Source organism: Melanotaenia boesemani, chromosome 16 (genome assembly GCF_017639745.1).
Source record: "Melanotaenia boesemani isolate fMelBoe1 chromosome 16, fMelBoe1.pri, whole genome shotgun sequence".
NCBI classification, from domain to species: Eukaryota; Metazoa; Chordata; class Actinopteri; order Atheriniformes; family Melanotaeniidae; genus Melanotaenia; species Melanotaenia boesemani.
The window spans coordinates 32,178,133-32,203,444 of NC_055697.1; the positions used below are offsets into that span (position 1 = coordinate 32,178,133).

The window sequence follows — 25,312 nt, forward strand, 5'->3', positions numbered from 1 at the left end:
GGTGTTTGGCCGGAGGGCTCAGACGGCACCGACATCAACGCTCTGATGAGATCTCACAACCGGAAGGTGATCGCGTTGGCTGACGACTTCTGTAAAGTTCACCTGTTCGCCTACCCCTGCTCCACCCCCAAGGTGAGGCGCGCATGTCGGTGGTCCAGACTTCCGTTCAGATTCAGGTTCTTATTTCAGTTAAAACGCGAAGCTGAACGAGTTTTAGTCATTGAGACAGAAAAGTAAAGTAACGGCAGAATAACCTTAAATATTATAAAACAAACTTTTTCCCTTTATTTTAGTACAAAGAAGTACATTTTCAAGATGTTTATATTTAATTAACCTTCCTTTTAAAAAATGCTGGACCTGAAATGTCTGCAGAAAGTAAAGTTTCAATATTTTCATGGTTATATCAGTTAGTTTATTTTAAACATGTAATAAGCAAAAAAATTATAATTAGACATTAATGGACAGACATAAACAATGAAAAAATAAATACAAAATGAAAACTACATTTTCTATTTATACTTCCAAAAAGGAGTGGGAGGAAATAAAAACTTATTTTCTTCCTAATAAATCAATTATTAATTATTTAGCTTCATATCAATATAAGAACAATAATATTATTATTCTATATGATTATAAATAACATGCACACAGAACTACATTAATAACAAAAAGATAAATGTAAGGTAATTATAAGACAGTTATAATTTATTCATTTGTTTTATTTAACATTATTATATATGTTTTATAGTAAGATATATAAATTATATTTACATCTGTTTTCTAAATATTTTTTTTATTTATTTATTTATTACTTTTATTTGAAAATTTTCATAAAATTGTAACAAAATTCTCTTTTTTAAAATAAATTTGAATAAATGACAAAAAAAATGTACAAGATGGCATCATGGTAGATGTTAAACACACTAACAGCTTAACCAGATTAACCCACATTAACCCAGATTAACCCAAACTAACCCACATTTACCCACATTTACCCACATTAACCCAGATTAACCCACATTTACCCACATTTACCCACATTTACCCAGATTAACCCACATTTACCCACATTTACCCAGATTTACCCACATTAACCCAGATTAACCCAGACTAACCCACATTTACCCAGATTAACCCAGACTAACCCACATTTACCCAGATTAACCCACATTAACCCAGATTAACCCAGACTAACCCACATTTACCCAGATTAACCCAGACTAACCCACATTTACCCAGATTAACCCAGATTAACCCACATTTACCCACATTTACCCACATTAACCAGATTAACCCAGACTAACCCACATTTACCCAGATTAACCCAAACTAACCCAGATTTACCCACATTTACCCACATTAACCCAGATTAACCCAGACTAACCCACATTTACCCAGATTAACCCAGACTAACCCACATTTACCCAGATTAACCCAGATTAACCCACATTTACCCACATTTACCCAGATTAACCCAGATTAAAGAAAATCCAAATTTCTACAATAAATTCATGACCATTAAAGCCATGTGTTTGATGTTGGTGTCTAAGGGTTTGTTTCCAGGGTCAAGGGTTCTAAATAAGATGTGGCATCGATCCTGATGATGGAACTAGATGCTGATATTAGCTTGAAGTAAGAAAGTTGGCGTGTTGTTGGAAAGTGGGAGGCTGGTGGCCCGTTTGGGGTTTTCTCAGGCAAGTTTTTCTGTGGTTTGATGGAACCTGCACACACTGAGTACTTCTAGTTTGATTGACTTTATCTTTATGTTTATTTAATGACAGATTTTATTTGTTTTACATGAGTAAATGTACTCTTGTGATCTAAGATTACACCTGGTTGAGTTATTCCATAACTATATTTAAAGATATGAGAGAAGCAGACCAAGTTTGATGTGTATCAAGAATCAAGAATCTTTATTGTCAGTACGGAAGGCACAATGAAATTTTGTTCAGCAGCTCTTGGCTTAAGGCACACAGTAAGACACATGTAAAGTATAAAAGTATAAAAATAGAATAAACAGAATAACAGAATAAAAGTAACAGTGCAGATCAAATCTTTAAAGTGACCGGGATGAATATATCACACATATTGTACAGTATTAAAGTGCAGTGCAGTGGGAATGTCTGTCTGCAGGGGTAAATGCTCCGTCTATGGGTGGATGGGGGGCGGATGTGTATTTAGTTTTAGTTGCATTCATAGCCAGTTTTAAATAATAATGTGTTTAATGTAAATATAAATATGATATGAACATCTGCCAAGTGAATGGCTGATTGGACCGTATCGATAAGTGAGACTAAAGTGTTGAGTGAGTGTAAAAAAACTTAAAAACCATTTTGGTGATTTCTTTTAAAAAACTGATCAGTCATCAATAATCTGTGTCTGTAGGCTCCCAGCCATAAATACAGCGCCCACAGCAGTCATGTGACCAACGTCAGCTTCCTGTTTAACGACAGCCACCTGATCTCGACCGGAGGAAAAGACACGAGCATCATGCAGTGGCGCATGGTCGAGAAGTCTTCTCTCTCTCTCGGTGATGGCCTCATCTCTAACTCCGCCTCCCGCAGAGCCAACTCTGTCGTCACCACATCAACTCCCTCATCAACCACGCCCACTCCCACGGTAACCACGCCCACTCCATCAGCAAACACGCCCATACCAGAGCCAAACCCTCCCCTGACTGCCAATGGGACACAGGAACCTTTCCCTGAGATCCCGCCCCCCATAGAGCTAATCCCGCCCACTTCTGAGCTGACCCCACCCTGCTCCGAGTCAACTCCTCCCCCCTCAGACAGCACAGTCAGTCTAAAGGACAGTCTCGAGCCGAGTGACGATACAGCTACGCCCAGCGACGAGGGGCTGCCCCCCTTGACCCCACCCTCATAGGAAGAGTGTGTGTGTGTTCTTGTCCAGCTGTCTTTGTGGGGACCAGGCCATTTATGGGCGAAGTGAGGACATTTTGGGTTCTTGTTTTGGTTCACACTTAGTTTCAATGATTCAGATTCAGATTACTTTACGATTGGGCATGTGATGACGAGGGATGGTTATTACGTCAGATGGATGTCCTTATCTTTGAAGTCCAGTCCTCATAAATCCACTTTTAAGCCAGTGAAAGACCACAGACTTCACGCCATAGTTTTACTGTTTTTAAGTTTTATTGATTAATAATCAGCTTCTAACAAAGAATTTTCCTTATTTTAATGAGACACTTGACTAAACAACAGCAAATAGAGTCAAGAATTATCTGTGGTTAATGATGCGATGGTGGCTCGTGGTTTCATCCTGTTAATATGGAGTCACAATGTTTGGAGTTCCATCATTTATCTCAGAAATCAGTGTTTCAGATAAAAGTTCCCCTGAATTGAAAAAAAAATGTATTTCATATTTTAAAATGTGAAAATGGATTTTACATACAGATGGAAGATGGGTCACAAAGTTTTGATCTTGTTTTCAGGAACAGGGGGGCAGCAGAGAGTCTGAGACGTATGAACGAGCTGTAAATAATCAAACAGTAAAATGTCTTCAGTGAGTGAAGGATGCGACGGGAAGTTTTACAGGAACTTTTGGGGGTAATATCTTTTATAGCTAATGGTTTTAGTAATAAACAACCAAATTTTTTTGATTGAGATGTATCTCAATAATTTCCTATTGACAAAATATACTGTATTCATTAATTGGCTCCAAATAAAAATTCACTTTAAAAGGCCCCCAGTGAAGAAACCGTTCAACAGGACACCCATAAACATGGATTTTGTCTAAAATAAATTGGCTATAAATTTAGAGAAAATATATATGGTTGAAAAATTATTTTGAAGGTCTTCAGATTTGAGACAGGAAGTAGAGGGGAAGTAAACAGGAAGTGTGGAACTCCAAGTTGTCCTTCAGATTAAAAGCTGTGACTGACATGTTATTGTTTGTACTTTGACTGCAGAGTTATCAGAGTGAGACATCTTTGTAATTTAGGATCTTTGCAGCAGCTGTTTGTATATACTGCAGATACCTGTCTGTATATTTCTGTTCAACTTTAGAGGGCAGCAGCTCCTCAACAACACTGTAAAAAACAAAAAACCTTGGCCACCGTCATGTTCAACTCACCTCTCTAGTCCAGTCATGTGACAGGAAATGTGACATCTTTTATTCTGATTGGTTGGTGACTTTCTGAATGACTGTTGGTGATGTTTTAGTCTCTTCTGGACCATTTCTACTCAAACATTTTTTCGAATGTCTGGATGATGATGTCGCTCTGGGGAGGGGTCTTTCAGAGGTGGGGGGTTGGTTTGAATAGGGTGGGTGGGTTGGGGGTGGTTCATGCTGTTGCCTTTTTAATACTCAACTTCATGTTTTCTATGCTTGTCTCTCTAAAGGGCTTGTGCTAGTTCAGGAACTTACCTGGATGTTCAGGGAGGGGCGGGGCCATATGATATGTGGATGGAGTGGGGTTAGGATGTGGATTAGATGGGGTCTTGGGGAGTTTCTGGATTAAAGTGTTCATTATCAGTGTTCAGTACCGACACTGACACTCATGCTGATGATGATTTTCATGTGACTGTTTTGAGCCAATCATGTCTTCTTAAATGCATTCCTGTCGGATGACAGACTGTACTGAAGATTTAAACAAGAATACAAATAAATAATGAGAAAATGACGACTAATGTTGATGTTTCCTCTGAGTTATTTTCTATACAGTACTGATGTTTGGTGTTAAAAGATTAAATGTGTTTTTTGAGCTGTAAACAACAGAGTATTATTTAATTGTGATGAAAATCACATATACTGAATTTCTTAGAATTTCTTTAGTTTATTTTAAAAACAGGATTTTGTGAGTAAAAAATGGCTCATAGCGCCCTCTACAAGGTAAAACCAGATTATGTTTTTCGTGACATAGAGAGATTATCTATGTCACCACCGTCCAGATGCAGATAGGCGGGTCCTCGTATTGCAGGCATAGAAAATGTATGTATGTATAAATACATAGATATGTACATACATACATACATACATAAATTTTTATGGATATTCATACATTTTTTGTACATACATACATATATATATTAATACATTTTTTTATACATACGTACATACATATGTATATTCATACATTTTATTACACCTAATTACATACGTACATAAATACATACATATATATATTTATATTTTTTACATTTTTGTACATATATAAATCGGTTCACACATGTTTTTTCGTACATTTTGTATAAAATATACATACATACACAGATGGCGGAAGCTGCCATGCAAGGCGTTCAGTGTCTTGCCCAAGGACACCTCAGCAAGAACCTGACTTGGCCGAGGATCGAACCGGCAACCCTCGGGTTACGAGACGACCGCTCTACCTTGCTGAGCCACGCCGCCACATAGATATACATATATACATACATACATGCATTCATATATACATACTTAAATATATACATATATTTTTACATACATACATATATAAATAGACACATACATTCACATGTACATACATACATGCATTTATACCTACATACATACATACATATATACATACATACATGCATTCATATATACATACATAAATATATACATGCAGACATATATACATACATTCATACATACAAAAATACCTGTAAGCAGACATACATAACTACATACATACATACATACATACAAACACATACACATTAACATACTAACATACATACATGCATACATATATAGATACATGCATACCTACATACATACGTAAATACATACATACATACATACATACATATGAAAATATATGTATACAGACATACATAACTACATACATAGATACATACATAAATAAATACATACATACATACATACATACATACATACATACATACATAAGTACATACCTACATACATACATAGATACATACATACATACATACATACATACATACATACATACATACATACATACATACATACAAACTTGGACACATTAACATACATGGATACCTACATACATACATACATACATACATACATAGATAAAGACATACATACGTATACACATTAACATAATAGCATACATGCATACATACATAGATACATACATACATACATACATACATACGTAGGTATATATGTAAATAGATACATACAAAAATACATGTATACAGACATACATAACTACATACTTACATACATACATATATACATAGACACATACATAAATATATACATACATACATGCATTCATATATACATACATACAGACATACAAACATACATACATACATGTAACCCATACAAACAGTTGCAATAACTTATACGTGCAACAGTGAACTGGAATCTGTACCACCTCTACTGTGTGCAACACTTGCTTATATAGTTTTAGTTATCTCATCTTATCTTATTCTATTTGTGCTCTTCTTGCCTCTATTTTGCCTTGTACCTGTATATATTGTGTCTTGTGCTTGTCCTGCATTACTTTTGGTGTTGTATTGCTGCTGGTACCCAAATTTCCCTGAGGACTCTCCAAAGGGATTAATAAAGTGTTTCTATTCTATTCTATTCTATACATGCAATCATATATACATACATAAATATATACATACATACATACATGCACGCACACATTTATACATACATACATACATACATACATAGACACATGCATACATATATACATACATAAATGCATACATATATAGATACATACATACATACATACATACATAGACACATACATACATACATGCATTCATATATACATACATACATATATGCCTAAATACATACCTACATGCAATCATATATACATACATGAATTCATATATACATACTTAAATTTATACATACATGCACACATTTATACATACATACATACATGCATACAAACCCACATACATACATACATACATATATACATAGACGCATACATTCATTTGTACATACATACATGCATTCATTTATAGATACATACATACATACATACATACATACATACATACATACATACATAAAAACATACATACATATATACATACATACATGCACACATTTATACACACATACATACATTCATACATACATGCATACATACATTTATACATACATACATACATATATGCATTCATACATACATACATAAAATTATACATACATACATGCACACATTTATACATACATACATACATTCATACATAAATATATACATACGAATACACATTAACATATATGCATACTTATATACATACATACATAGATACATACAGACATACATACATACATACATACAAACATACAAACATACATATAAACATACATACATACATATATATATATACATACATGTATACCTTCATACATACATAAATATATACATACATACATGCACACAAGTAGTAAAACTTATTAAATCCCACACCTTCTCCAAAGTTAAAATAATATTTTCTACTTCCTGTTAATTTTCCATCTGAACTTTACAGTACTACATCACAATACATATTTAAATGATTTCATATTGTTCGACCAACACAAAAATACATATTTCAAAAAGAAGCTTCTTCATTCATATATTGTGTGAAAGTAATATCTTTAAACATTTTTTTAAATTGCTTTAAATTTGGACATTCCTTGAGCTCCACATTCAACTTACTCCACAATTTTACTCCACAAACAGAAATACAGAAACATCTCCTTGTTTTCACCCTTTTGACCTTATAATTAAATTTCCCTCTCAAAAGATAACCCCCTTCCCTTTCTGTAAACAGTCCTTGAATATTTGCAGGTAGCAGTTTGTGTTTTGCCTTAAATAAAATTTGTATAGTCTGTAAATTAATAATGTCTTTTATTTTAATAATTTTGACTGCAAAAATAATGAATTGGTATGGTCCCTATAACCTACCCCATGGATGATCCTTATGGCTTTCTTTTGGAGAACAAATAGTGGATGTATTATTGTTTTGTAATTATTACCCCAAACTATATATATATACATACATATATACCTACATACATACATATGAATACACATTAACATACATGCATACTTATATACATACATACATAGATACACACACACACACACACACACACACACACACACACACACACACACACACATATATATATATATATATATATATTTATATATATATACATTCAGACATACATATATATTTTCATATATACATTAATTAATACATTAATATACATTAATACATTCACATATGTTGACATTTATACATTCATACTTACATACATACATACAAACATACATTCATATATACATACATACATGCACACATTTATACATACATACATACATAAATATATACATACAAATACACATAAACATACATGCATACTTACATACATACATACATAGATACATACATCATAGATACATACATACATACATACATGCTTACATGCATAAATACACATATATACATACATACATGCATTCATATATACATACTTAAATATATACATACATACATACATACATACATACATACATACATACATACATACATACATAGGTACATACGTAAATACATACATACATACATACATACATATATGCCCAAATACATACCTACATATATACATACATACATACATACATTCATATATACATACATAATTATATACATACATACAAACATGCATACATACATACATACATACATACAAACATGCATACATATATAGATACATACATACATACATAGACACATACATACATACATATATACATACATACATGCATTCTTACATACATACATACATGCATTCATATATACATACTTAAATACATACATACATACATATATACTTACATACATACATACATACATATATGCATAGACACATACATACATACATATATGTATAGACACATACATACATACATACATATATACACACATACATGCATTCATATATACATACATACATATATGCCCAAATACATACCTACATATATACATACATACATTCATATATACATACATAATTATATGCATACATACAAACATGCAGTCATACATACAAACATGCATACATATGTAGATACATACATATATGCATAGACGCATACATACATACATATATACATACATACATGCACACACTTATACATACATACATACATACATACATACATACATACATACATACATACATACATGCATTCTTATATACATACATAATTATATACATACATACATGCACACACTTATACATACATACATACATACATACATACATACATTCATTTATACATACATAAATTTATACCTACATACATACATAAATATATACATACATACGTGCACACATACATACATACATAAATATATACATATAAACATACATACATACATGATTACATACCTACATACATACCTACATACATACATACATGCTTACATACATAAATACACATATATGCATACATACATAAGTACATACCTACCTCCATACATACATAGATATATACGCAGATATATACATAGACACAAACATACATATATACATACATGCATGCATTCATATATACATACTTAAATATATACATACATACCTAGGTACATACGTAAATACATACATACATACATGCATACATGCATAAACACATACATACATACATAGACACATACATTCATATATACATACATACATGCATTCATTTATACATACATAAATATATACCTACATACATACATACATACATACATACATACATGTAACCCATACAAACAGTTGCAATAACTTATACATGCAACAGTGAACTGGAATCTGTACCACCTCTACTGTGTGCAACACTTGCTTATATAGTTTTAGTTATCTCATCTTATCTTATTCTATTTGTGCTCTTCTTGCCTCTATTTTGCCTTGTACCTGTATATATTGTGTCTTGTGCTTGTCCTGCATTACTTTTGGTGTTGTATTGCTGCTGGTACCCAAATTTCCCTGAGGACTCTCCAAAGGGATTAATAAAGTATTTCTATTCTATTCTATTCTATACATGCAATCATATATACATACATAAATATATACATACATACATGCACGCACACATTTATACATACATACATACATACATACATACATACATACATACATACACATGCATACATATATACATACATACATACATACATACATACATAGACACATACATACATACATGCATTCATTTATAGATACATACATACATAAAAACATACATGCATACAGACATTTATACATACATGCATACACACATACATACATTCAAACATACATGCATACAGACATTTATACATACATACCTACATACATACATACATATTTGCATACATACATGCATACATACATAAAATTATACATACATGCACACATTTATACATACATACATACATACATTCATACATATATACATACGAATACACATTAACATATATGCATACTTATATACATACATACATATATATATATACAGTATATATGTATGTATATATGTATCTATGTATGTATGTTTACATACACACACACATATATATATATATATATACATACATATATACCTTCATACATACATAAATATATACATACATACATGCATACACATCCACATACATACATGCAGAAAAACATACATACATAAACACATACATACATGCACACATTTATACACACATACATACATTCATACATACATGCATACACACATACATAGATACATACAAACATACATATAAACATATATATATATATATATATATATATATATATATATATATATATATATATATATATATACACATACATACATGTATACCTTCATACATACTTAAATATATACATACATACATGCACACATACATACATACATACGAATAAACATTAACATACATGCATACTTATATACATACATACATACATATAAACATACATACATACATAGATACACACATATATATACATAGATACACACACACATATATATATATATATATATACATTCAGACATACATATATGTTTTCATATATACAATAATTAATACATTAATATACGTTAATACTATCACATATGCGCTCATTTATACTTTCATACTTACATACATACATACAAACATACATACAAAAATACCTGTAAGCAGACATACGTAACTGCATACATAACCACATACATACCTACATACATACATACATAGACACATACATTCATATATACATACATACATGCACACATTTATACATACATACATATATACATAAATATATACATACGAATACACATTAACATACATGCATACTTACATACATACATGCATAGATACATACAGACATACACACATACATACATACATACATAGACACATACATACATACATACATACATAGATATATACATACGAATACACATTAACATACATGCATACTTACATACATACATACATACATACATACATACATACATACATACATACATACATACATAGACACATACATACATACATACATACATACATAGATAAATACATACATACGTATACACATTAAGATACATGCATACTTACATACATAAATACATACATAGATAAATACATAAAAGCGTATACACATTAACATACTAACATACATGCATACATACATATATACATACAAAGAATCCTCCTGTGGTTTTAAGGGGATGTAGATCTGAATATCATCAGCAAAGCAATGGTAAGCAACATTGTGCTTATGAAAAATAGAACCGAAGGGCAGCATATACAGGGAAAAAAGCAGTGGACCCAAAACAGACCCCTGTGGGACCCATAACTGAGAGGGGCTGCAGCTGAGGAAAACTCCTCAAGGTGAACACAGACAGACCAATCCGACAGGTAAGACCAGAACCAGTGCGGGACAGACCCTCTGATACCGACACACTGCTGCAAGCGTGTCAGGAGGATTTGGTGGTCCACCATGTTAACACCTGCAGTAGGTCTAAGAGAACAAAGGCTGCAGGACTTCCAGAGTCAGTAGCTTAAAAAAGGTAATTAAAAACTCTTTAAAGTGCAGTTTTAGTACTGCGGAGGGACTTAAAACCAGACTGAAATTTTTCTCAAACTACGAAAATCTAAGTGAGCCTGTAATTGTACGTGAACATTTTTTTGAAAAAAAAAAACGGTAATTTAGAAATCGGCCTGAAGTGACGCTAATGCTGTAGGTGACGTAGTTCCGGGGGAGACGGCAGATTCAAACTAGGCGCGCCCAAACATTTCTACTTTCATTCGATTGTATTTTGTGCCAACTTAATCAAAATATTCTTTAAAGTAGGACTATAGTGTCTTTAAAAGGTACACTCTGGAGCACAGCGGGGAGGATTTGGCCAGCCTGACAGATTTTATAGATCGTTGTTACGACAGAATCGTCATGGGGAAACCAAACAACACCTCAACCCCCTCCACCTCATCTAAGTCCAAGAGACAGCGAAATGAGGATTCACCTGGAGCTATTTCACCAACGGGGAACGACTCAACAGATGTTCTGATCTCTATAGATAAGAAACTCAGTAGTTTTGATGCGCGTTTGAGTCTGGTAGAAATTCTCCACAAGGAGTTCCAGGCGCTACGTGAATCATTAGAATTCAGCCAGAAGCAGGTGGAAAGTCTGGCTGCAGAAAATGCCGGTCTCAGAGAGACGGTAAAATCCCTCACCGAGGGCTTGACCCGTCTCTCAGATGAAAATAAGAAGATTAAGGAAACGGTGATCGATCTGCAGGCGCGGAGCATGAGAGAGAACCTGGTATTTGCAGGGATTCCAGAGCAGACGGAGGAGGACCCCGAGACCACGGTGAAAAACTTCATCAAAACCCACCTGAAGCTCCCGGAGGAAACGGTGAAAAACATCTCCTTTCACAGAGTCCATCGGCTCGGCGGGAGGAAACCCGGGTCCAGCAGACCAAGACCCATCGTAGCGAAGTTCGTCAGCTTCAAACAGAAGGAGCAGGTGAAGAACCAGGGCCGCGAACTGAAGGGGACCAACTTCGGAGTAAACGACCAATATCCGAGAGAGATTCTGGACCGACGGAGAGTCCTGTTTCCCATCAGAAGGAAATCTATGGCTAATGGCGCTCGCGCTGTCATCGCGGTGGATAAACTGTTTATTAATGGACAACTGTACCGCGACCCGGACATCACTCCGTGGCTCTTCTGATCCCAGGTGCTGTAAGTCAATCTCTCCAAATGATCACTCTTAACTCGCCATTATAGATCACTGACAGTAGAACACACTGCTCGTCTCACCACAGCCTCTACACCTAGATCGATGTTTTTTTTTCTGTTTCACCACTCTTCTCACTTTTCACTTTTCACTATCTTTCTATTTCACGTCTTCACTGTTAATTGTAATCCAGCTCGTAATATCAGCAGCGCACGCAACACCGTCAGGACGCACAGCCGCACCATACATGATACATATAAACACTCGCGTTTTATGTATGAGAGAACACGCATTAAGGTAGACTACATATACGGACATTTAACATACGGACAAACGCGCGCAATCAGGCTGCATGCAAACACGCGCGAACACGCAAGAGGGGCGCACAAAGACACACGCGTCAGTAACACGCATGAAGCATTAAACCGTTCACAATAACCATGTTAAAAATCGTCTGTTGGAATGTACATGGAGCCGGTTCCAGGCAGAAGAGGTTGAAGATCTTTAATAAATTACAGGAGCTGCAGGCTGACATTGTCTTACTACAAGAGACTCATTTAACAAACTCAACCATAGATCTTCTTAAAACAGCTCAGTTTCCTCATGTTTACTCAGCCTGTTATAATTCTAGGCAGAGAGGAGTAGCTACTCTTATTAATAAGAGACTAAATTTTGACATAGATAGCACAGTAGTGGATCCGGAAGGCAGATTTCTGATAACTTTATTATCTATTTGTAATATCAAATTATGTATTACCAATGTGTACGGCCCCAATGCAGATGATCCCTCCTTTTTCCACTCCCTGTTTGCTACACTCCAGAATTATTCAGATAACAGAATAGTGCTAGCTGGTGATTTTAATGTAGTCTTGACTGAACAAGATCGCTGCAGCACATCAGGTAGTCATCGAGTCTGGCAGTCGTCAGAAACTATCAAACAGTACATGAAGGATTTTGGTCTTTGCGATGCTTGGCGCTCTCACCATCCTAAACTAAGAGAATACACCTTCTTCTCTTCAGTTCACCACTCCTTCTCTAGAATAGATTATATTTTAAATAGTAACTCACTAATGGGCGACATTTCAGAGACTCAGATACATCCAATCAGCATCAGCGATCACGCACCAGTTTCATTCAGTCTGAGAATCAAAAATAATAAACCGATTGGTAAAAGCTGGAGATGTAACACCTCTTTATTGAAAGATCCTGAGTTTATTGATTATTTTAAAAAAGAATGGTCAATTTATATAGAAAAAAATGACATGCCTGAAACTTCAGCGTGTCTCCTTTGGGAAGCAGGAAAAGCAGTAATGCGAGGGAAAATAATTTCCTTCTCCTCACATAAGAAGAAGAAGGAAACAGCAAGAGTTTTAGAATTAGAACTCAGGATTAAATCATTGGAGGAGGCTTACCGCATTTCCCCCGAAGAGCACACAATGAATAATATAAGGAAAACTAAATTGCAGCTTAAAGAAATTATAGATAAAAAAACACAGTTTTTAGTGCAAAGACTTCGCTTGGAGAACTTTGAACACAGTAACAAATCTGGAAAGTTTTTAGCAAATCAACTAAAAACAAACAAGGAGAAAACAACAATCTCCTCTGTTAAAGATCAAGACGAAAACATCAGCCATGACCCAGACAAGATAAATGACACGTTTAGAAGCTTCTATAAAACATTACATGAATCACAGATTAATCCAACAGATGAACATATTGAACAATTTTTAAACAACATTAATCTACCAAAACTAAAAAATGAAAATAAAATAACTTTAGATGCACCTATTACTGTAGATGAACTCCACGAAGCTCTCCAACATATGCCCAACAATAAAGCCCCGGGTCCAGATGGTTACTCAGCAGAATTTTACAAGGAATTCTGGACAACGCTAGCTCCTACATTTTATAATATGTTGTTAGAAATACAGGAAAAACAAAAAACACCGCAAAATATGAACTTAGCTAATATAACACTATTGCTAAAACCAGGCAACGACCCCACACTTCCATCCAGTTACCGTCCCATATCTTTAATAAATGTAGACCTGAAAATAATTAGTAAAGCTCTTGCCAGAAGGATAGAAAAAATAACCCCTCTTATAATACATCCGGACCAGACAGGTTTTATAAAAGGTCGACATTCATCTACTAACACACGTAGACTAATTAACCTCATTGATTACTCTACTTTACATAATCTAGAATCCACAATCATTTCTCTAGATGCAGAAAAAGCCTTCGACAGGGTAAACTGGAAGTTTCTATTTGCAACACTAGACAAATTTGGGTTTGGGCCTTCTTTCATAGAGAGGATTAAAATATTATATAATAACCCAAATGCATGTGTGAAAACCAACGATCAAACTTCTCCAAGCTTCCGCTTACAGAGAGGCACCAGACAGGGCTGTCCACTCTCCCCCTCACTTTTTGCCATTTTCATAGAGCCGTTAGCAGCTGCTATTAGACAAAATATAGAAATTAAAGGAATCCAGGGCAAAAACATAGAACATAAAATAAGTCTTTATGCAGATGATGTATTACTCTTCCTTCAGAACTCACAAACATCACTCTCTGAGACAATCACAGTTATTAATAAGTTCTCATCAATATCTGATTATTCTATTAACTGGTCTAAGACTACAGCCATGTCCATCAACTGTGACCTACAAAACATCCCTAATATCAAAATACAGACAGGAAACATTAGATATTTAGGTATAAATATTTCCCCCAGATTATCAGATTTAACAAAATTAAACTATGTTCAGATACTAAAAACAATAGAAGATGATCTCTTACGGTGGAGGCGCTTACCCATCTCACTAATGGGGAGAGTTGCCACCATTAAGATGATGATTCTACCTAAAGTTAATTATTTGTTTTCAATGATACCCACTAAACCCTCCACCAGTTGGTTTAAATCTCTGGACTCTTTCATATCCAAGTTTCTTTGGAAAAACAAGCCGTCACGTATCAGTCTTAAAACCTTACAGCAGACTAAAGATAGAGGAGGACTGGATCTACCAAACTTTAATCACTACTTTATAGCTAACAGGCTGCAGTACATCTCAATGTGGCTCAAACCCAGTTATCTGGATGAGCCGTGGCTAGATGTGGAGCAGGCTTTGTGTGAGGACTTAGTCATCTCTGACCTGCCGTTCATCAGCTCAACCATTAAACCATATAAGTGCTTTAAAAGCCTTAACATCCGTTTTTCCTTAATGGCTTGGTGGGAATTCTGTAAGATAACCAGATCTTCCCTCTTTCCATGTAGACTTACACCCATCTGGAACAACCCTGACATCCTGCAGAACAAAAAGATGATAAACTTCACTCAATGGAAGACTAAAGGAATACAACAGTTAGGACAGATAATAGAAAATGGAAACTTTGTATCTTTCAACACAATTGTCTCACAGTATGGAATCAACAGCAATAAATTCTTAGAGTACCACCAACTAAAATCAATTATATGTAAGAAGTATACTGTACAGTTAGACTTGCAGCTTCCTGTCAGAATAGCAGAATTCTTGAATCTTAATACTCCAAAATTAGTATCAAAAATATATAGATTACTTGCAAAGCTAGAAGACAGGATATCTCTCCCAACTTCAAAATGGGAAGATGATTTATCTAATAACTTTGATCAGAAAAGATGGTCACAAATATGTTTAAACACGTTTAAAATGACTCAGAATTCAAATATACAACTAATACAATTCAAAATTCTCCATAGAACTCATTATACAGGACACAGGATGTTCAGGATGGGCCTTTCACCATCAGATATCTGCCCACACTGCTCTGAGAACACTTCTGATAGCTACATTCATGCGCTGTGGTCCTGCACACCTGTCCAAAGGTTCTGGATTAAGGTGTGTGAAGATCTCTCAAAATGGTTTAAAACCAGTTTTTCTGCAAACCCCACACTTTGCCTACTGGGCGACCTGGGTGACACTAACATAGGAATACACTCCATAAACTTGGTCCTCGCAGTCTTATGCATTGCAAAGAAAACTATCCTTGTGAACTGGAAAGATAAGAATAATTTGTCTATCCAGCAGTTTAGAAATCTCCTGTTAGATCACATCAGCATTGAGACAATGTCTGCCTCCTCCAGGAACCAATCAGATGACTTTCATTCCCTCTGGTCCCCTGTGACTGGCTACATCACCTAATGTAGGTGGAGGATTGCGGCTTCGCTGGGATGGGGGTGGATATGGGTGGGGGGTCCCTGGTGGCTTCGGGTCTCCGGTTGTCTCCTGGGTGGGGATCTCGGCTGCTCCGCTGCTGGGTCGGCTGGGGGTTCCGGTCTGGGCGGGTGGCATTGGGTGGGCCCCGGGGTGGGACTGCCTCGTGGCGGTGGGGGGTGGCTGCCGGGGTGCCTGGGTCGGTGTCCGTCGGCCCCTGGCCGGGTGGCCGGTCGGGCCCGGGGTGGGCCGGGTGGGGGCCCCGGGCTCTGGGGTGTCGGGTCTCCCCCCTCTCCTGGGGGTGGGGGGTCTGCCGCTGCTGGGGGGGGCTGGGCCCGTCCGGATGTGCCGTGCCGGGGGTTGGTCCGTGCCCTGGTGCTTGGTCGCAGCCCCGGAACCTGGGTGGGGGTGTGTTTGTATATAGGTGTGTGTGTGTGTGTGTGTGTGTGTGTCTGTAGGTATGCAGGTGTGTGGGTGGGTGTAGAGGGATGTGTGTGCTGTATGTGTGTGTGGGTGTGTATGAAGGTCTAGGTGTGTGCGTGTATGTGTGTGTGTGGTGTGCGGGTGTGTGTGTGGAGGTCTATGTGGGTTGTGTGTGTGGGTGTGTGTGAAGGTGTGTATATATGAGTGTGTGCACGTGGAGGTCGAGGTGTGTGTGGAGGAGTGAAGGAGTGGGTGGAGGCGTGAGTATGTATGGAGGTGCTTGTGTGTATATGCAGGTATGTATGTGAGTGCGTGTGTAGTGGTGTATGTGTATGGAGGGGTATGAGAGTGTGTGTGTATGTGGGCACCGGTGTGTGTGTCTATAGGTATGTGCGTGAAGTGTGTGTGTGGAGGTATGTGCACGTATTGAGGTGTTGGTGTATAGAGGTGTGTGAGAGGGTGTGTGAGTGGCTGGGGTAAAAAAAAAAAAAAAAAAAAAGTGTGTGCGTTTGCAGGGGGTTAGGACGTGTCCTCTGGGGGGCGCCCTGGCCGGGTGTTGGGGGCGTAGGCCTGGGGTTCCCTTCCTTTGCCTCGCCCCCCTCCCACTCAGAAAGAGGAAAGTGGCCCCTTGGGCTGGTGGCTGGCCCCTGGGGGGGTTCGTGGCGTGCCTGGGTTGGGGTGCCTGCTCCGGGCCTGTGACGCCCTTCGGGGCCGGCGGGGGACGGGGGCGCCCTAAGCCACTGGCGGGTCGTCTTCCAGGGGGGAGGCTTACTCCCCTCTGGACCTACATCTCCTGACCCCTCCCCTCCCCCACTCTTCACTACATACACAGGTAGGGCTGTGGGAGGTGTGCTTGTTGCGCTGGGCGGGGCAGGGGGGTCATCATAGTGGCCCTGTTGCTTCGCCGAGCGGCAGCATGCCTCCCAGCTTTTAATTCCACTTAGTCACTGAGCACAAATAACATTTGCAACATACAAACACGTTTTGGGGGGTGGAACATGCGAGGTCAGGTGGGTGGGACTGCTCAGGTGGCCCCACCCCCTCCTCAATGCAGTTACTGCCCCCCAATTTTAACCCTCTTTTTTTTTAATTGCAAACAGCACATAATATATTCCATCACTAGTGGGGGAGGGAGGGGGGATGGGGTCTTCAAGCGCCCCTGTCTCCATGGATGGCCCGGGGGCGGGGCGGGCCGGGTGGCCTGTCGCGTTGGCCCGGGGCGTAGGCGGGCTGTCCCGGGGGGTTTTGGCTGCTGGCCCTGGGGGGAAGGTGCTGTTTTGGGGGTGGGGAGTGGGGGGCGGGGGGTTGGGGGCCTGGCTCGTGTCTCCTCGCCTCCTGGCTGGGGCTGTCCCCCCGTGGCGTGGGGTGGCGGGAGGATGGTGGTGGGGGGATGGTGTTTGTGTGTGTGTTGGGGGGGGGGGGGGGGGGGGGGGGGGGGGGGGGGGGTGGTGTGTGGGTGGGAGAGTGGTGTGGGTGTGGGGGGATGGGTGGTGGAGGGATGGTGTGTGGGAGGGTGGGGTGTGTGGAGGTGGATGCGTGGTGTGTGGGAGGGGGGGTGGTGTGGGTGTGGGAGGATGAATGGTGGAGGGATGATGTATGTGTGGGAGGATGGGGTATGTGTGGGAGAATGTATGGTGCAGGGATGGGGGAGTGTGTGGGAGGATGGATGGTGGAAGGATGGTGTGTGTGCGGGAGGATGGATGGTGTATGGGAGGGAGGATGGTGTGTGTGTGGGGGAGTGGTGTATGTTTGGGAGAGTGGGTGATGGAGGGGTGGTGTGTGTGTGTGGGAGGATGGGGTACGTGAAGGTGGATGTTTGGTGTAGGAGAATGATGTATGTGTGGGAGGATGGGTAGTGGAAGGAAGGTGTGTGTGTGTGTGGGTATGGGAGGTGTGAAGGTGGATGAATGGTGTGTGAGAGGGAGGATGGTGTATGTGTGGGAGGATGAGTGGTGGAGGGATGATGTGTGTGTGGGAGGATGGGATAGGTGTGGGAGAGTGTATGGTGGAAGGATGGTGAGTGTGTGGGAGGAAGGATGGTGTGTGTGTGGAAGGATGGATGGTGGAAGGATGGTGTGTGTGTGTGGGAGGACAGAGTATGTGAGGGTTGAATGGTGTATGCGTGGGAGGATAAATGGAGGAGTGGAAGGAGAGTGTGTGTGTTTGTGTGTGTGTGTGTGTTGGTCTGGGGGGGGGGCAGGACTGGTTCTCGGGGTGTGCGGCTGGGCGCTGGGGTGAGGGGCTGGCCTCTGGTGGTGGCCGTCTGGGCGGGCCGGGTCCCCCCGGGTGGCGTGCTGGCCCTCGGCCTGTGGGGGAGGGGGGGTGTCCCTGCGCTCCTGGGCCCGGGCCCTCTGCCCCGTCTGTCCCGGGCGGCCGGTGCCCGGGGGGGTCGGGGACTGCTGGCCTCGGCCCGCCGGGGCCGGTGCCCTGGGTCCACGGGGCGGCTCCTGCTGGGGTCTCCTGCTGCTGCCTTCCTGGGCGGGCGAGTGGTCGTCTCTGTGGACCGGTCGGGGTCTGTTGCCTGCGGGGGGGCTGGTGGCCTGGGTCTCGGGACCGCTGGCCTGACTCTGGCCTCTGTTCAAGTGAGGTGGCATCTGCATGATCACTCTGCATGGTCACTCCTTCCTGAACGTCTCCACACAGTCTTTGCGTCGCCGTGTGGCCGAGTTCTCCAGCATATCCACACAGGTTTCTCTGCGCGTGTTCTTGAATACAGCAGTTTCACTTATATCTATTATCATATTTTGTTTCTTTTTTTAATTATTTCTGTTCTTATTAGGGTCCGAGCCATACAAAGTATGGCGAGACCCTATTGTTCCTGAAATGTTTATTAGGGTCCGAGCCATACAAAGTATGGCGAGACCCTATTGTTCCTGAAATGTTTATTATTAGGGTCCGAGCCATACGAAGTATGGAAGGACCCTATTGTGGTTGAAATGTTTATTATTATTTTTCTAAGCATTTCGACCTCAAATTTGACCCCCTAAACACCCATGAAAAGTTGTGAAATTTGGCACACACATCAAGCCTGGTGAAAAATTCGATATTCTAAAGTCCGCATAGAATTCAATGCAAAATTGGCTCAACAGCGCCACCTAGAGACACCTAAAATCCCCAAATGAATGGGGTCCCAAAAGTCTACTTCGACGTAGGAACACGAAACTCGGCACACACGTGTATCATCCCGAGTCGAGCAAAAAAGTCAATGAAACACCTGTTGCCGTGGAAACGGGGTGCCCGCCATCTTGGCGTGTGCGGCCATTTTTTTGCCTTTTTTTGCACTTTACACGCATCGTATTTGAACGAACTAGTCTGAGGGGATTCGTGCGACTGACTCCAAACCTGGTGGGAAGCTTCCTGACAAGTTCGGGACCAAACGCTATTCAAAACTTTCTAATAGCAGAAAGCATGTTACCGTGGCAACCGACGGAAAATGACCTTCTCGCCATGAAACACGGTTTGTTCATATCTCCTTAGAAATACGTGGGATCTCCACCAAACTTGACAGTATTCATATGTGTCACACCCCAAGTCCAGCAAAGAAGTCAATCGAACACCTGTTGCCATGGCAACGTGGTGCCCGCCATCTTGGATTTCATTGCCATTTGAACGAACTAGTCTGAGGGTATTCGTGCGACTCACTCCAAACTTGGTGGGAACCTTCCTGACAAGTTGGGGACCAAACGCTATTCAAATCTTTCTAATAGCAGAAAGCGTGTAACCGTGGCAACCGAAGAAAAAACGCCTTCTCGCCATGAAACACGGTTTCCTCATATCTCCATAGGAATACATGGGAACTGCACCAAACTTGACAGGATTCGTAGAGGTTGGGTCTTTCACGCATTACACCACCTGTTGTCATGGCGACATCGGGTGGCGGGGTCCAGGCAGCTCGGACCCGATGGATGCCGCTTGCGGCTTTAATTATTATTATTATTCTTCTAAGAACTTTGAGCCCAAATATCACTGCCTAAACACCCATGAAAAGTTGTGAAACTTGGCACACACATCAAGCCCGGTGAAAATTTTGATATTCTCATGTCCGCATACACTTCAATGCAAAAGTGGCTCAACAGCGCCCCCTAGACACCCCAAAAATACCCAAATGAATGGGGTGCAGAAAGTGTACTTCGACGTAGGAAGACGAAACTCGGCACACACGTCTAACACCCCAACCTGACCAAAAAAGTCAATCAAACACCTGTTACCATGGCAACGGGTTGCCCGCCATCTTGCCGTGTGCGGCCATTTTTTGGCCATTTCTTCCACTTTACACACATCGTCTTTGAACAAACTAGTCTGAGGGGATTCGTGCGACTGCCTCCAAACTTGGTGGGAACCTTCCTGACAAGTTGGGGACCAAACGCTATTCGAATCTTTCTAATAGGAGAAAGCGTGTTACCGTGGCAACTGACGGAAAAATGCCTTCTCGCCATGAAACACGGTTTGCTCATATCTCCATATAAATACCTGGGATCTGCACCAAACTTGACAGTATTCATACGTGTGACACCCCAAGTCCAGCAAAGAAGTCAATCAAACACCTGTTGCCATGGCAACGGGGTGCCCGCCATCTTGGATTTCACTGCCATGTGAGTGAACTAGTCTGAGGAGATTCGTGCCACCGACTCCAAACTTGGTGGGAACGTTCATGACAAGTTGGGGACCAAACGCTATTCAAATCTTTCTAATAGGAGAAAGCGTGTTACCGTGGCAACCGACGGAAAAAGCCTTCTCGCCATGAAAGACGGTTTGCTCATATTTCCACAGAAATAGATGGGATCTGCACCAAACTTGACAGGATTCATACTTGTTGGGTCCCTAACGCATTGCACCACCTGTTCTCATGGCAACATAGCATGTTAGCTAGCAGAATTAACATGCAAGCAAAAAATGCTAACTAAGTATATCAACATTTCAGATTTTCAGCTGGGTGTTTTACCATGTTAAATATGATGTGACCAGGTTACCTACCATGCTAGGAAAAGGTGTATGAGACGGGTGGCGGGGTCCAGGCCGCTTGGACCCGATGGATGCCGCTTGCGGCTTTAATTATTTCTGTTCTTATTAGGGTCCGAGCCATACAAAGTATGGCGAGACCCTATTGTTCCTGAAATGTTTATTATTATTATTATTATTCTTCTAAGAACTTTGAGCCCAAATATCACTGCCTAAACACCCATGAAAAGTTGTGAAACTTTGCACACACCTCAAGCCCGGCGAAAATTTCGATATTCTAAGGTCCGCATACACTTCAATACAAAATTGGCTCAACAGCGCCACCTAGAAAAAAATAAAATCCCCGAATTAATGGGGTCACGAAAGTCTACTTCGACGTAGGAACACGGAACTCGGCACACACGTGTACCACCCTGAGTTGAGCAAAAAAGTCAATCGAACACCTGTTGCCATGACTACGGGGTGCCCGCCATCTTGGCCTGTACGGCCATTTTTTTGCCATTTTTTGCACTTTACACACATCGTATTTGAACGAACTAGTCTGAGGGGATTCATGCGAGTGACGCCAAACTTGGTGGGAAGCTTCCTGACAAGTTGGGGATCAAACGCTATTCAAATCTTTCTAATAGCAGAAAGAGTGTTACCGTGGTAACCAACGAAAAAATGCCTTCTCGCCATGAAACACGGTTTGCTCATATCTCCATAGGAATACATGGGAACTGCACCATACTTGACAGGATTCATACAGGTTGGGTCCTTAACGCATTACATCACCTGTTGTCATGGCAACATAGCATGTAAGCTAGCACATTAGCATGCTAGCAAATAATGCTAACCAGGTATTTCAACATTTCACATTCTCAGCTGGGTCTTTTACCATGTTACCTACCATGTTAACCGGCTACCTACCATGCTAGGAACAGCTGTATGACTCGGGTGGCGGGGTCCAGGCCGCTCGGACCCGATGGATGCCGCTTGCGGCTTTAATTATTATTATTACTCTTACTCTTATTATTATTATTGTTACTATTATCAACTAGTTGTGTAATGGCCTACTGGCTAGGATGATCGTAGCTATATATGTTGTAAGTAGTATGGATTACATGGTCTTCTGTATGATGTTTCAAGTCCCCACCCGCACTCCCCACACCCTTTCTGTCCCTCTCTCTCCCCTCCCTCTTCTCTCTACTTTCTTTTCTCTCTCTCTCTCTCTGTCCCCTCCGGTCGAGTCCAGCATTAAGAGTCTGATTTAATAAAGTTTTTCATCAAGAGGGACTTTATACATGTAGTATAAATCCCTGCTTGATAGAGTAAAATTGCCCAGCACCAGACAGCAGCCAGACAATCATTCTGTTTGCAACGATGCTGGACAAGACAGGTTAAAAAAAAAAAAAAAAAAAAAAAAAAAAGAAATCGGCCTGTAGTTAGTTAGAACTGAGGGATCCAAGTTAGGCATGCTGAAAAGCAGCAGGAACAGCCTGAAAACAGGCCGGTACTAATCAGGGACAAAATGACAGGGCTGATGGAGCTAAAAGTAAGTAATAAACCACCTGCACACAAACTAAAAAATATATACATTAAAACATACGTGCGTACATACTAAGTGTGCAATACATACTAATAAACCTACATACATTCAAACATACATAAATATATACACTGCTCACAAAAATTAAAGGAACACTTTTTTTATTGGGCCTGGCATGAAATCAGTTAAACCTGTCTGATAATTTTCTGGTTGGTTAAGCAGCTGAGGGCATCGTTAATCACTTTCAGCTGTATTGGTGTTCATGGAATTAACAACAGGTGCACCACAGTGGCAACAATCAGAAAACCCTCAAAACAGGACTGGTTTTACATGTGGAGGTCATTTCAAGTTTCTCCCTCTTGATCTTTTTTGGCTGATTTTTCACTCGTGCTGGTTTTGGCTTGAGTAATCATCTCTACTGGCAGTATGAGGCGATTCCTTAACCCTACAGAAGTTGCACAGGTTGTCCAACTTCTCCAGGATGGCACATCCACACGTGCTGCAGCAAGAAGGTTTAATGTGTCTCCCAGCACAATCTCCAGAACATGGAGGAAATTTCAGGAGACTGGTGGTTATTCTCGGAGAGCTGGACAGGGCCGTAGAAGGTCCTCAAGCCATCAGCAAGACCGATACCTGCTCCTTTGTGCAAGGCGGAACAGGCTGAGCACTGCTCGTGCCCTACAGAATGACCTCCAGAGGGCCACTGGTGTGAATGTCTCTACCCAAACAATCAGGAACAGACTTCATGAAGGTGGCCTGAGGGCCCGACGTCCTGTAGTGGGCCCTGTGCTCACTGCCCAGCACCGTGGAGCTCGACTGGCATTTGCTGAAGAACACCAGAATTGGCAAGTCCGCCACTGGCGCCCTGTACTTTTCACAGGCGAGAGCAGGTTCACCCTGAGCACCTGTGATAGACGTGAAAGAGTCTGGAGAAGACAAGGAGAACGTTATGCTGCCTGCAACGTCATTCAACATGACAGGTTTGGTGGTGGGTCAGTGATAGTCTGGGGAGGCATATCCATGGAGGGACGCACAGACCTCTACTGCCTAGGAAATG

General features: G+C 40.1%; 1 protein-coding gene across 3 annotated transcripts in view; it reads left to right on the plus strand.

Annotated features, from left to right (window-relative positions):
- The window catches only part of LOC121655245 (echinoderm microtubule-associated protein-like 4), a 32,464-nt gene extending 27,818 nt beyond the window's left edge, over nucleotides 1-4,646 (plus strand). For all 3 annotated transcript variants that reach the window (XM_042009742.1, XM_042009743.1, XM_042009744.1), the window contains 2 exons: nucleotides 2-132; nucleotides 2,386-4,646. In XM_042009742.1, coding sequence (XP_041865676.1) covers nucleotides 2-132; nucleotides 2,386-2,883 — 629 coding nt within the window. In that variant the 3' untranslated portion in view covers nucleotides 2,884-4,646. The remainder of the gene's footprint in view (nucleotide 1; nucleotides 133-2,385) is intronic.
- Nucleotides 4,647-25,312: the final 20,666 nt, after the last annotated feature.